This window comes from Electrophorus electricus, chromosome 25 (assembly GCF_041902795.1).
Source record: "Electrophorus electricus isolate QZ-2024a chromosome 25, ASM4190279v1, whole genome shotgun sequence".
In the NCBI taxonomy this organism is placed as follows: Eukaryota; Metazoa; Chordata; class Actinopteri; order Gymnotiformes; family Gymnotidae; genus Electrophorus; species Electrophorus electricus.
Window position 1 is genome coordinate 116,399 of NC_137521.1, and position 15,645 is coordinate 132,043.

At 39.8% G+C, this 15,645-nt stretch overlaps 1 protein-coding gene across 2 annotated transcripts; it reads left to right on the forward strand.

Annotated features, from left to right (window-relative positions):
• The first annotated feature begins 2,006 nt into the window (after nucleotides 1-2,006).
• sort1b (sortilin 1b) lies at nucleotides 2,007-15,632 on the forward strand. 2 transcript variants are annotated; one of them, XM_027007106.3, is made up of 20 exons: nucleotides 2,008-2,584; nucleotides 3,854-3,913; nucleotides 4,762-4,835; nucleotides 4,975-5,077; nucleotides 5,372-5,533; nucleotides 5,816-5,889; nucleotides 7,379-7,428; nucleotides 7,981-8,108; nucleotides 8,319-8,463; nucleotides 8,641-8,796; nucleotides 9,169-9,275; nucleotides 9,532-9,634; nucleotides 10,414-10,585; nucleotides 10,828-11,018; nucleotides 11,276-11,465; nucleotides 11,817-11,933; nucleotides 12,174-12,282; nucleotides 12,524-12,636; nucleotides 12,744-12,873; nucleotides 13,037-15,632. In XM_027007106.3, exons 1-20 carry the CDS (start codon nucleotides 2,333-2,335, stop codon nucleotides 13,049-13,051), a joined length of 2,451 nt encoding a protein of 816 aa, XP_026862907.3. In that variant the 5' UTR covers nucleotides 2,008-2,332; the 3' UTR covers nucleotides 13,052-15,632. The 2 variants fall into 2 exon arrangements, with proteins under 2 accessions (XP_081563606.1, XP_026862907.3); XM_081707480.1 differs by lacking the exon at nucleotides 13,037-15,632 and having other exon boundaries at nucleotides 2,007-2,584; nucleotides 12,528-12,636.
• Nucleotides 15,633-15,645: the final 13 nt, after the last annotated feature.

Consider the following 15,645-nt stretch of genomic DNA (forward strand, 5'->3'; position numbering starts at 1 on the left):
AAATTCTTAATTCTGATGCTCCGAAGGTGTTCAACAAATCGATAAGAAAGCCTTCTCTTGATTTCTCCAATACAGGCTACAGTACCACAGCCATTATTTGAATGGTCATGTCGTTGATATTTTTGTCTCATCTGTAGGTCTCCTCATCGTCCTGGAGGATTCTAAATATATCATTAAGTATATCAGCCACTGTTTTATTTGTAAGATATTAAGTTAGCACCAAGGGAATTCTTGTAGTCTTAACAGCAGATTGTTTGTAGGTTCGCGCGTACAGCGCCTTACAGCGCGTACACTCTCTGAACAGGTAAAACACGAGCAAAGGTGTCATCTACGACTTCCTCGGGAAACCCACAGTTTTGACGATTTTTACACATTTCCATGCTTTTCTGGCGGAAGTCTTCCTTCTCACGGCGAATGTGTTTAAGTCTAATTAGCTGTGAGTAAGGGATGGGTTTTTCTTTTTTTTTTTGCTGGCCTTGGGATGTGAAGAATTGGAATTCATATAGGAATGAGAGTCTGTATGTTTATAATAGAGAAGTAGGCTAACAGTGAAGTAACAGAAGACTTCTCAGGGATAAGACATAACTGACATGTCTGCTATTTCTTCATTGCTAGCCTACATCGTTGAGAATGCGATGCACAACATAAAAAAGTTCCATATAAATCCACTAAATATTACTAACAACTCCTGTCTCAGGGAGACTTACTTTTACATTTACCGCTTTCTTGACACCATGGGGAGCTCACCTAGCATCACTGAGGATTGATTATAGCCATTAGAGGGCGACACATATACAGCACATATCTCAAACAGAGCAGGGTGAGAGATGGCAGCATGTCAAACAGCTCTGAAATATTGCAGGACTTTGCTTAGAATTAATGCTCCATGCTCTTATCAGCTCCTGTCTTGGTTGTTGTAATATTCTTCTTTTAAGTCCTTTAAGCAGATTTCACAAAGTCAGTTGCACTGGTTACCTGTCTCTTCACATATTAAATGCATTTGCATTGACTCACTACTTTCAGAGACCTTCTTGGTCTTACTCCCGTACATCTCAGTAAACTTCCGGCACTCCTCTGTCCTTCCTTAGGTCATCTGGTAGTGTTTTTTTAGTGGTACCCACACACCAGGTTCCCCTATATGGATGGTATGTTGTTCAGTGCCAAAGGACATGAAACCTTAAAACTCATATCTTTGTGACTGCTATAAACACATCTAAAAACTTTACTCTTAACTTTACTCTCCTGCTATTTAATAACTTTTTTTTTTCTTTTTGATAGTTCACTTGTTTTTGTTTTATATTTGTTCTATTGTCAGATAACCTTGGGTCTTATGAAAGCCACTATATAGATACTGCAGAATTAGTGATGTGATTTGCGTACAGTTACACGCAAATATATGTCTGTGATACTCATTAGAAAGAACTTGTCTAATTTTGTTGGGTGTAGGTTTGGAACTCATGCTTCAGAGTGGGAGTCACACACGGTCTTTTATCACATGATTTCCAGTCATAGGTTATCCATCGAATCTCTCCGTTTCTCTCTCTCTCTCTCTCTCTCTCACACACACACACACACACACATATACAAAAGTAATTTCATTAACATCGAATATTAATAGACTTCCTTCAACAAATGGTAAAGCTGAAACCTGTATGACCAGTTCCACCGAATCTAAACTATTTAGAATGCAGAAAAAAGGAATACTGTTTTTGTTCAAGAGGCAGCCGTTTTTTTTTCACAATGGCGTAGCTGAAACTGATCATGCATCTTAATTATCTACGCTTTTATACGAAATAAATAAAGCTAGCTGTTTTATCTTAACACAGAGAGTGCCGGAATTCCCGGCGAGCGAGGAATCGTTCACAAACGACGCATTTCTCCGTACCAAGGAGAGACGTCTCAAGCAAACATGACTCACCTCCAAGTCTCAAGAATAACCAATCAGGAAATTCCAATCCCAATTGTCAGCCAATCTGTGCTTGCTCTTTGCAAGGTGCATCCTTTTTTTATCGTTGTAAAATTTCAATACCAATTTTGAGGTCCGTTATTACATAGGGATTAATATTTTTTGTGATATATATGAATCTATATTATTATTCCTACATTGATTTTGATTTATTTTTAACTGTGGTCTTTTAAAAGCAACTTAATTTGAGTAAAAGAACATGGCGTTTATATAGGGACGCGCCGCCTCTGCTCAGAGTGGCGGTGAGGAGCTGGAGCTTACTGTCAGAGCTACTTTGTTGTTGTTGATGTCGTCTGCGGCTGCACTGGAAGGAATCGAAATTCACGAGGATTATATACACATTTAACGGATCGTTGAACGCGTTGTATGCTGAAAATGGGACAAATCCAGCACTTTATATTAGTTTTATTTTTTGCCGTGGTGTTCAGTTTGGATTTCCGCGGAATGAGAGGATCACGTAACGCGCACTCGGTTTATATGAGGACTCTTTTATCCGCAAAAAGTCCCATCAAATCCGCTCCAGATCTTTTTTCTCAGGACAGAATTAGAAAAAGAAGACAAGACACCTGCAATGCTCTTCAGGGATATGACACGAAATTACTCAACAACACTTACACAGTAAGTTAAACTGGTGGCCCCAGTTGCCCGTCGTTATGACTTGGCTTGTCACGTTATTTTTTCATTTGTAAAAACCTGTTGTCATACACTTTCACAGTCAGTACTAATAAGACAAAGACTGTGGCTTTGAATTGTATGAGGCAGCGCTAGAATGAAAGTGCGAAGAAAGACTTCCTGAGCGTCTCTGCATGCAATCATCATTTCGTTGTCGCAATATCCTTCTCTCGGTCTACCCCAGTGTTTTCTCCTGTAACAGCCTTCAGTATAAGCATTTTGTCTGTTTTGCTGTTTATGTAAAACGTTATAGTCTGTTTTACTGTTTGTTCATCGTTATAGCTATATATATGGCCTATATTTTGTTATAAAGTTGCATCAGTCATACATACATATATAAGCGAGCAGGCCTAAGGTTTTGAGGTTGTATGGTGAGCGGCGATTCAGGTGATTCAGAAAAAAAGCTGGGCTTTTGCAGAGCCGTAGTACTAAGCACCAGAGCAAGAGTATTTCCAGCTGGAAAGACCCCACTACAAAGGACCACTTTCTTTCATTCTTACCCCTTTTAACTTTAAAAAAGGTTTTTTTTAAAAGGTTGAGGGAGCAATCATGGAGTATTTTAATTCACCCTGATGTACAACTAGTATTTTTAAAGTTTTGCATTACACCTTTCATTTAGTGTGAAACGCCCTTCTTGCTCAACCTGCCCTGCAAGTCGCCAAACCTGTTCATTTATGTCTAAAGTGATCAGTTCACCATTAACTCTATTCATCAGTCACAGTTTAAAAATAAATAAATAAATAAATTGAGAAAGCTGGAATGTGTTTCACCAACATATCGACATGTCTGTTGAAAGCCTCGTATCATCTCCTCTTTATCTTTAGTGTAGTTTGTGTAATGTGTGATCAAATGATGTGGTAGACACCCGATAAAGTAGTCTTATGGTGTTGGGATGCCTTTAGACATTTAAACTGTGAAGACCTACTGTAATTAACTGGTGTTGTAAAATCATGTAATGCCTATAACACATTTGCTTACTGAAAAAAATACTGAACACGTCACCCTAAATGTTAGCACTTAACCTAAGTTTAATTAAGCCAAATTATTGTAACACATTTTTTAACTTTCTACCTTAAATATGTTTGAACTTTCAAAAATATGAAAGTTGTGTAGTGGTTTGTTCATATGATTTTGTTTGTTTTATTTTGCATTTGCCTATCCTAACATCTTAAAGTGAGTGTAGAGTCATGTTATTCATTTCATTAATTCTTCTAGCATATCTTTAATGATCTTGGTGGATCTGTGGCTCTGGCCTGGATAGGAGACGGCACAGGGGTGAGTGGGCTTTTACATTCGTATCATTCTACCACCTTATTTTGTATTAATAAGTCTGACATTCAGCATGTTTCAAGAAGACATCAGTGATGTGTCAGTATTAGCCGATTTATCAACTTTCTGCACATTTTAAGTTTAATTTTCATTCATCTTAGCTGTGCTTTTAACAGCAACTGTGAGGATAACAAATCAGAATGAAAATGTCTCCTAGTGTTATAATTGGAACATCATCTAATTCCACTAGGAAATCACAAGTCAGAAATCTTGATTGGTGTTATTATGGTGTCAAGAGTACAAACCACACTTTTAATGGATTGTAATTTGAGGACCAATTGTAAAACAGTAGCTGGAAGGCCAAAAAACTTGGACTGGAGTACTGTGTGACACATACACTCCTGTCTTGGATCCAGAGTAAGAATCCTGGAGAAAAGGCCATAGAGACAGAGCTGACAGGGTGTTCAAACTCATCATCGTGAATGGTAGAAGCAAATGGTGAAAATATTAGCTAGAGAGAGGACATTCTAAATTTTACTTATTATAGACATTAGTGTAGAAAATAGTGTAGACAAGTAGATGTCTAAATCTATTGTTGGTGATATGCAGGCCTTGAAAGATTCATACATCCTTCTTAATTAAGGTGCGAGTAGTAGATGGCTACAGTCAATAAACCACAACGTTGCTGTAATCTACTTCTGCAAGCTGTGAAACTCATTCCCTTGCTCTGTGGCAGTCTGATTCTGTAACATCATAACTCCCATACCAGAGATAATACAGGCCTTTTCATGCTTGTGTACTTTGAAACTGTGTATTAGGCTGGAAATAACATTGCCTCCTTTTCTCCTTCCCAGGTTCTACTGGCCCTGACTACATTTCAGGTCCCTTTGTTCATGCTTAGATTTGGCCAGTCCAGGCTCTACAGGAGGTGAGCTCATCTCAATTTGGTCTTTCATGTCTTTCATTTCATATCTGCTATTTAATGATATTTCTGCCTGTTATTGCTTCTTTTTTCTCTTATGCTGTCTGTCTTTCTTTCTTTCTCTTTATTGCTCTCTTTGCCTCAGTGAGGATTATGGCAGATCATTTAAGGATGTCACAGACCTTATCAATAATACTTTCATCAGTACTGACTTTGGGATCGCTATTGGGCCTGAGAACTCAGGGAAGGTGAGGGGTCATTCTAGTAATGTCTAACATTCAGTAACTGATCTGAACTATTAAAGATTAATTAACACCAACCATTCATCAAATATTCATTTATTTTGACACTAGACACTATACATGCAGGCAGGATTACCAATCTTGCTTGTTAGAACTGACTTCCAGCTCAAGTTTGCATAAAGATCTTGGAGAAAACTTTAACACAATGAATAAAAAAAGACTTGATGCTTCAGCCATGATATGATGTTTATTTTTTTTAAAACCACATTTCCTGCCTTTCCACTCCTGACTTTCATCTAGGTGATCCTTACAGGAGACATCTCAGGAAGCATTGGCTCCAGAATTTTCCTCTCCAGTGATTTCGGGAACAGCTTCATGCCCTCAGATTTGCCCTTTAATCCTCGGATGCAGATCATATACAACCCTCAGAACCCTAATGTTCTGGTGGCTGTTTGCACTCAGGTGAGAGAGGGTATATGGAACTGTGTGTATGTGTATGTATGTGTGTGTGTATATATGTGCGTAACCACCACAACATGGATAACAAGATGGATAACAAAGTTTAAGATGGTATTAATGCCATCACTGTATTACGATGACAGTAATGTGATAAGTGGGTTGGTTATGGACTTCAAAAGCTTAAACAATGCTAATGAATCAGTACTATAAACCAATGTCTGATTACATCCTCATTTATCTTTCTATCTTAACATTCTTATATAGCTTTTTTAATTTTTGTTTCAGAATGACCTCTGGCTTTCAGAGAATTTTGGTGGGCATTGGACAAAAATCCATGATACTGTGTGTGTGGTGAAATGGTAAGATGCTTTCACCTGATACAGATTTTGAGTGTGCAAGGCCCTGCCTTCAATTATGAAAATAAACATTGCAATATGGCTGCCGTAGCACTGAGGTAACAAACTCGGCTGAGTCATCTGGTTTCCTGCTCAGCAGACCTCAGTGAAGCCTCTGGAAATGGCTTTATTTGCATTCTGAGGCCTTCACTAGCTCTCTGGTATGTGTGGTTTTGTTTTTTGTTTTTTTTTGTTGTTGTTGGTTTTTTTGCAGGGGGGTTTTTTGTAAGGAGGCAATCAAGACTTTCAAAGAATGTACCTGCACAACTATTTATAATTTAACTAAGGTGTCTCTGTCAGGTGAAGGCTTGAATGCTCTGTTGTAGTTTTGCTTAGTAGGAATGTTTACTTAAGGTGTACTCTGTGTGTGAGTGTATTTGTAAACCTTAGCGCTAATATTGAAACTCTGTTGCCTGTGACTGTTTACTTTGGGGGAAAAAAATGAGCATCTCCAATAGTTCAACTTCTGGAACAACCATATCAGTGCTCAACTCATGCATCAGATCCATACTAAATGCATGTATACCCAGAAATGTGCATCCTTTCACATTCCTGCACTAGCAGCAGTTCGGTGGTATGTTGATTGTCTGGTGTGCAAGTCAGGGCCTGAGTAGGGGCTCCTGTATAAGTCTAATTTCTAAATTTCACTTCTGAGTCAGTAATGTAGTCTTGAGCACTGGTAGCTCACCTATTGGAACAGATAGCGGAAAGTGCTGGGCAACTCCTGCTGATGGGTATAAAGTACTGATTAGCGCCCTTGGCACTGAGCCTTAGGAAAGAGCAGACTTATGCCCTGGTGCGAGACACCTCATGTCGCCAGCAGGCCTTTCACTGCCCAGGCATCAGTGTGAGGTGCCGAGCTCCTCTTCACACCTCATGAGCAGGTGGTGCAGGTGGGGAAGCGAGCAAGTCCAAAAAAATGGCTCCTATGAAAGTATGTGTGACCAAGAGAAGAGTAGCTAGTTATGCTCAAGACTTTGAATATATTTTTCAGTAACATTCATGTTGTTGACAAACTCCTCCCTATTGCTGCACTGCAAGTTTTAAAGCTTTCCCTGTTATAACCGCTCTCATTTTAAACATTGAGAGACTTGTTAAGTTTGCTCTCTTAAGCTTTATATTCTAATATTAATAACAGAATTATGAAGAATACTGCTGACTTGGACAGAATGCAACACGCTAAGTAGTACCTCATGAGTTGGTGAAAGTAATTTAACTGATAATAAATGAAATGATTTAGGAAATGTAGCTACTTAACTTTGCTCCAAGACCAAAAAAAAAGGTGTGGAAAAAGGACCGTCATTCACGTTTGCTCAAAACATAAGCTTTATTGCTTCAGCAAAATTTAGGACAGTTGTTTATACTAAAATAAAGCTATTTTCATCCTGGGTAGGTGAACTATATTGCATGCCTATAACATGACTGATTGATTTGTGCATGTGTATGCTTCCAGGGGGACTGATCACACACTCTTTTTCTCCACTAACCTGAATGGGTCCTGCTGTGAGTAACATTTATTTCAACATTGTGGACAGAAGGGTTGGAGTGTGCCAATGAGTACCGTGTGAATGTGTGTGTGTGTGTGTGTACACATTTTTATTATCTGGCCTTTTTATTTATTAAAGTTGGACTATCTTATCTTTATTTTTGCCAGAAGTGATAAAGCTACTTTTCAAAAATGCATTATTGTTTCTTTATCATACTCCTTACTGTAGTTCAGCCTGTTTTCACACCTGTGCTCTGGCTCAATTTGACTCTAGTTAATTTTCACCCTTGGTGCAATTCATTAGGGTAGGTGAATACAGTAATCACACACAGATGCAGACCAAAACAGCACAGAGACCCTTGAGAGGAAGTGGTCTTGGTCCACTACCAAATTATCTATGGAGCGGTTCCATTGTGGTGAGAACGTGATCTGAACTTGATCCAATTCACGTATCAGGAAAACGCTCCCAAGTTTACAAACTTGTTAATTAATTCAGACCAGCGGTTCAGGATTGCAGACTGGCCAGTTTTTCTTTTTCTGTCGGAACTCAGTATGTTTCTCTCTTTCAGCCGAAAGGGGAGTGCTCGTCTTGAAGAAGACGACAGACTATGGCCGCACTGCTGTAATGATCGCTGAGAAGCTGTACTCCTTCGGTCTCGGCGGGCGCTTCCTGTTCGCCTCTATCATGACTGGCACGGTGAGCTTTAGTCTGTCGGCAGCAGTGTGCTCCTTTTTGATCACTGTAGATCACAGGCCTGTGATGCCATTGTGCATGTTGCCACTTGCTATTAAGCACCCGGGTCTAGCACTGTGCACGATACATTTCCATCAGGGCTGTGGGCACAACAGCATGTATGGGGGTGGGTGTGGAAAGGTGATTTTCGGGCCTGATGTTTGTCTTCTTCAGGGTATGATGCGAATGATCCACGTGTCTGCAGACCAAGGGGAGGAGTGGAACATGGCCCAGCTTCCTCCAGTAGGCCATGAGCAGTTCTACTCAATATTGGCTGCCAGTGATGAAATGGTCTATATGCATGTGGATGAACCAGGGGGTGAGTTTTTAAGTAACAGGAAGATGTGGATAGTGTTTTGCAGTATGTGAAACATGAAAATATTTAATCAATAATGTAAATGGGATCTGATGGTACGAATAATGTAACATCAATATGACTTTTTTTTTTTTCCCCTTGTGTGTTATTAGCGAATCCTCATTGTCTTCTTTTTCTCAGATACTGGTTTTGGTACCATCTATGTGTCAGATGACAGGGGCTTGGTGTACTCCAAGTCCCTGGAGCGCCACCTGTATACATCCACAGGGGGTGACAACGATTTCACCAACATCACCTCTCTCCGAGGGGTGTTCATGACCAGTGTGCTAGCTGACGGTATGGTTATTTGCCTCAATATGGAGGCACAAGACACATTGAAAAGTGTTCCTGTTTCCTTTTATGATGGAGTAATGAGAACTATTTAGAAACTTTTTCATTTGCTTTATGAAATCACCTTTCCCAAGCACAGCTCTAGAGACAATTGTGCAGCACACATTTCTCTGCCGGGACTGAGAATCAATGAACTGATGTCTAAGATCCTGTCTCAACTCAGCTAGGAGTCTGCTAAGAATATAGCAATGTTGATATTTCTGAGCTGTAGACTGATCCTGATGCTCCATAAAGCCAAGCATTCTTATGTTTCATGGAACCTTTGGTTGTGGGATGTTAAGTTTGTTGGCTGACACTGTTTTCTTGGTCCACTCATAGATGGCTCTGTGCAGACCGTGGTAACATTCAACCAGGGAGGAGAGTGGGTGCCTCTGAAGAAGCCAGAGAACAGCGAATGTGATTCTACAGCTATAGACAAAGACAAGGTGAGGGTTGGTGTTGGGGAAATGAGGAATTTGGAGTCAGTCTCAACAGAAGTGAAAACCCACTTTACAGTACATCTATTAGTAAAATGGACAGATGTGACTTTGGCAAGAAGGTATGTAGTTTGTGTGATTTTAACAATGTGTTTGGTAGAGCTGTTCCGTTTAAAAAGTGAATCTTGCACATGTGCATTCTTTAGTATGTTGTATGAGAGTGTGCATGCATGTATTAATATGCTTTTCCTTCTGTTCTCTGCAGTGTAGTCTCCATATCCATGCGTCCTACAGTATCTCCATGAAGCTGAATGTTCCAATGCTACCTCTCACTGAGCCCAGTGCTGTGGGACTGATAATTGCTCATGGTACTGTCTGGAGTACACACATGTGTGTATACACACACACACACACACACACACACACACACACACACACACACACACACACACAAATGTTTCTCACATGCAAGCTGCATCAAAGCGGCACTTCTGATACACTGCATGGTGTTTAAATTCTCACCATGTCTTATGCAAACAGGGTTTGTAGACTTTGACATGTTTGTGTCTAGAGCTGGCCTGTTACTGGTTTATGGAAGCTCTTCTCTCAGGATCATGTACATTCTGGGAGTTGCTCTATGTTAACCTTCAGTAAAATGCAGAGCCACACCTTTTGGAATAATGCTGGAGAATAATGTTGGCATATACCTTTTTCTCTTGGCAGCTCTGCAATGATGTCTCTGATGTTGAGCCCCCCATTTTAAAAAAGCACAATATTTAAAAGGCAATTGGTGTTTCGCCTCTCCAATTTTATGTAGACATGTGAATTGAGCAAACAAAAGCACTTGCCTTGATAACCAATGCTTATGCTTAAGCTTTTTATTTTTTATTTTGCTGTTAGTAACGCATAGATATTATTTCTTCACACCTAATCCTCATTACAATCATCATTGCTTTTTTAATATTGTTTTGTCCATATAAAATTACTACACAATTTGAGACATCTTTGACCTACTGATGACATTTTACAAGCCTGCATCATGGTATTAGTATATATTACCAATAACCATATGGCTGATACAAATAGGGTATCGTGAATGGTACAGCTTGTGCTTAGACTGATGTTTTCCTTCTCATTACCCTCTCAGGGAGTGTGGGCGATGCCATCTCGGTACTGACCCCAGATGTGTATGTGTCTGACGATGGCGGGTACACATGGCTGCGTGCGTTGACAGGCCCACACCATTATGCCATCCTGGACTCAGGAGGCCTGCTGGTTGCCGTGGAGCAGAACCTCAACGCACCCATTGCTCAGGTCAAGTGAGTGCCCTCACATGCTCGCCTGAAGAGAAACTATTTAAGGTTAGTCAGTCAGACCAGCTTTAGTACTTCGCCATCAGTATGCTTACTCAGACTTGGAAAGTGTGGAGACCTTGGCAGAGAGAAAAAAAAAACAGATAAAAAGTAAATAACTTTTGTTAGTAACATTGGTAATGGTAAAGAAGGTCTTGGGCCCTTTTCTCTCTCCCTGAATTGTCCTCTGACAATTCCTCATTTGTCAGGTTTTCCACAGATGAGGGTCAGTGCTGGCACACGTACAACTTCACGACGGAGCCACTCTACTTCACAGGGCTGGCGTCAGAGCCAGGGGCGCGCTCCATGAATGTCAGCATCTGGGGCTACAGAGACAACATATTCACACAGAACTGGGTCTCCATCACTATTGATTTTAAAGAACTGCTCACCCGTGACTGTACGTGTCTCCAAGTAGTGGGATCTAGTTTCTATATGTTTCAGACAAATGGTTGCTTCATGGAGTGTGTTCACACAGTGATTGTTTATAAAGTGTCGATGTATAACATCAGTCTGAACCCATCAAAACCGATCATGAACAGTCTCGAGTAAAGGGAGTGAATGTAAATGGTTTTTGTCTTTTTAATGCTTACAGTGCCTCTTTGGATGAGTCATTATAAGACCTTCCATCGGTATGCTCCTGTTTGTTCTTGTCAGGTGGTGACGATGACTATGTGCAGTGGCTGGCACATTCGGATGACATAAGCGACCCTAATGACGGCTGTATGCTAGGTTATAAGGAGCGGTTCCGGCGTCTCAGGAAGGACTCGGTGTGCATGAACGGGCATGAATATGCAATAACCAAGCAGCACACCCCGTGCCCTTGCACACTGGACGACTTCCTGTGGTTAGTGCTCACACTGACTAAACTGTACATTTTCAAGGCATGCATCACATAGAACCACTCTTGGAAAATCATTTCAACCTTGTTCTGTGTCTAGTCTGCAAAGCTAGCTTTGCATGCATTGGACAGCAGTTTCACTGCATTATAAGACCTGTATGTGAATCCTTAGATAGTAGCGTTAAATAGTATTTAATTTACCTAAAGAGATGTTATTGTGTAGGCAAGAGCAACAGCCTTGTTGTAAACTACCTTCATGGAGGCTTATGTAAACCAAACAAACACTTCTTGTAGATAACTTATTTAGGATACAAGTGTCTGGAAAAATATGCCTCACTCTCACTTTCTTTATCATAGTGACTTTGGATACTATCGCAATGAGAACAGCTCAGTGTGTTTGGAGCAGGCTGAGCTGAAAGACCACGACCTAGAGTTCTGTATTCATGGAAAGAAAGAACATCTGCAGACCAATGGGTATCATTCCTCTCCATATCTGTGGTGTCATTGCATAACCTATTAGCTGCTGTATCCACAGTACTGGCTAATGGAAATGCAGTGAAGAGTGATGCATCCTTCTTTGTCTTGTGCAAAATGTACTAACAACAGACAGACAGAATGGATAGTGGCAGTTATAACTCTTGATCCTATTCTCAGGTCTCTGTGGTGATGATGAGGACATCTCATGAGTCATTTTAATGCTGATCTTACCTTCAGGTACCGGAAGATTCCAGGGGATAAGTGTGAGGGAGGCAGACAACCAGAAAGAAGAGAAACTGATATGAGTGAGAAATGTATCAGCAATTTGATAGACCGACAGCTGCAGGTGAGGACATGGTGACAGTGAGAAAAGCAATAGAGTGACAGATTGAGTGAATCAAGTCAAGTGAATTGTTTAGAAAATTGATGTGTTGCTGAATAAATAACTTGTACCGGGTACATGTTGTGACAAATGGGTATTTCCCATATTGGCTGAGAAGCATTGAGCGTGCGTGCGTGCGCGCGTGTGCGTGCGTGCGGTTTATAAGTGAGCTATATATGTTTAATCTTCTGTCTTTTATACACAGGAAGATGGGACACCATCACACTCTGCCCCTATTATTGCAACACTCATCGCCATCTTGCTTATCAGCTGTGTAGCTGGGGGTCTTTTCGTTAAGAAATACATCTGTGGTGGAAGGTTAGCTAGTTCACCTGCTTAAACAAACCTGTTGTCATTTTTACTGGCTACTATTTGGTTGTGAATGCCTGTAATAGTTGGCATCTGACTTTCTGGTGTTTCTGCAGGTTCCTGGTGCACAGGTACTCAGTTCTGCAGCACAATGCAGAGGCTAATGGCATAGAGGGAGTGGATGAGCCTCTGGATACGGATGTGGCCAGAAGTGCCAAGAACACCTTCCACGAGGACTCAGACGAGGTACAGTGATTGTTTGCTCGTCTGACATCTAAGTATCACCTAAGGCTATGCAGAGCATTGTTTCAAGGATGCTAGGAAGAACTGCTTCAGCTTTGCTTTCTCAACATGTACTGTTCCAGTTGGATGAGATTTGCCACTTTGCTGTGTTTTTGTTCCTCTGTAGGATCTCCTGGATTAAGAGTGCTGATGCAGCCTCAGTAGGAAGAGGGAGGTCTCCTCTTTCCTTCAGGCATATTTGCTGCTGTTTTTGTTCTGGTTAGAAAGCACAACCCAGCCTCCAGCCTTTTCTGGCCTCCATTGTGCTCCAGTTCTGCTTCTCTCATAGTAGAAGTGACATGAGTTTTGCTTTGCCCATTTTAAAGGTATCTTGTGAATGTAGCTGTTTTAGCAACTGGCAGAACCAGTCTAGTGCAGTGTGGCAGGCCAGTGTTTAAATGGCTAGAATGTAGATAACTTTAAATTCATGTCACCTGAGCAATGGGAATCTTGTTGGTTTATTTGAAGGATACGCTGTCATTTGATGCAAGTGAGAGTGGGATACTATCAAGGCACATATATACAGAATTCTTCACCTCTTTTAGAAAGGTAGACAGTTCTCTACATTTAGACAACATGGTTTGGGTACAACATATGAAGTTAATACATATTTGGGTACAACATATGAAGTTAATACATACAACCAATGATTCAGTCACATCAAAATTAGACTGTAGCATTAACTATGGCTTTCTGAAAATAGATATATTTTGACCTATACTGCCGCCATCTCCCACATTCTTGTGAATATCTTGTTGAAAAATATTTCCTCATTTTGTTTTTGTGGAGAAAAAACAAACAAAACAACTTTGCTTAGTGACTTGATGTCACAATATACAGCACATCCGCATGTGTTGGCAACTATACAGATTATACCTTTTTAACTTTCTCCAAAGAGAGAAATGAAAGAATATTGAATTTACCTAAAACAATGCTACTATGTTTATAGGTCATAGGCTGCCATTATTTTAAGGTTTATTTATTTTATGTGGTGGAATGAGAAAGGTAATTATGATAAATGTGTAAAGAATAGTTGCAGTTGTCCAAAAAAATACTGTACATGTCCAGATGATAACTTTTACTGTAATGGTAGTTTTATAGAAGACTCAAATCATTCTTAGGTTTTATGACATTTGGTGGTTTTTGCACTGTGAAATATGAGGCAGATATTCAAAGCCTACTTCACCCTTTGGAAAACTGTTGGAAATATTGCAGTTACAAGCACCAGCACAAGCCATGAATGCAGGAATGACATTCAGAATTGGGACTGCTGGTGGCATGTTCATAAATAATTAATGGCCCTTTACAGCATTAATGTGATGGTAATTGGAAATTATGGAGTTTCTGGTAACGCTTTAAGGCAGAAGCAATAATAGTGTCTGACTTTTACATTTTGAGTTTTTGAGTCCAGCTGTTCAGATTTAATTTTCCAACTGGAAGCTACATTAATTCCAACATAAGATTAGACATAAGTGTTTCATATTATAATTAAGTGCAGGTATGTGTGATCAGTGTGTGTATATTTGCCCCATTGTGTGCTGCTTACCTTAAACGCAGATAGTTGGCTCCCACTTTTATTATTTGAGTTTGACTGTCTAAATGCAAGAGTACACATTTTTAGAAAGATTTACAATTTTTACTAGGTTTTGAGTTCTGATGTAGTCAGTGTTTGTAGATAAAGCTTTCCATAGCTTTACAGTGTCACAGTTCTGTAACAAATCCCAAAGAAAAAAAATTACACATCCAAACTCCAGCACCCCAAAACAAGGATTTTTCAGTTATCCCTTCTGATTAGTTATAACGATAATCTTTTATATGTGAGAGTTAAGTCTCGATTGCACAGATCAAAGTAATTGTTTTTGTTTTTTATATCACTGGTGTATACTTCAGTGAAGTGCCTACTGTGAAAGTTATGTGCGTGCGTGCATGCATGCATGCATGTGCGTGTGTGTGGCTTCAGAAAGACCCCAAAGGTTTATCTTAAATAATTTACAGCAAGAAAGCTGATATGAGTATCTAATTTCTTGAAGAATTACTTGGTCCACAGAGGTGTTGGGACTGATTAACCTGTCATTTAGTTAGTCTGAGTGAAGGTCTTTCATGTATGAAGACCAAAGGACTCCAATTTTCAAAAGGCTGTGTTTTACCTGGCAACTGCTAAGATTTACACATTTGAGATTTTGGCAAAATTACATTTTCTCACTCCTCTTCTAGATTCCACTTTGAAGCTGTAATCTTGTGTATGTTATTTTAGCAAACAGGTCACTTCCTACTTCTGTTACACTGAGGGCTTAAAGGGGGAATGGTGCCTAGAGCATAAAATCTAGATGAGTTTTCTACTTGAAGTTTTCTGCTTTCATAATTTTTTCTTGCAGTTGAAAATCAGTGTATATATTGGCTCTGTAAATAAATTTGCATTGCCTTTTTAGTTGTTTTGGCTCTGTATGTTTGGTGAAAGAACTGCTTTGACTAATAAAATAACTTTTTTTGGGGGGGGGGGGGGTGTTATGTAGGACATCTAGAGTGGTTACAGTACCAGATGTCTGATCATTTATCTAACCTTTGATGTTTGTTTTTTCTAGGATGTAGGTCAGTTGTGGAAGCTCGTTAAGAAGTAGACTGTGTCATCTTGGAGGATTCTGAAATGTTTGAAATGTTAGCTAAAGTATCATTTCATTTGTAGGATGATAACAAGAATTCATACAGTTCTCATTTAACACTAACTTTGTTTTATTG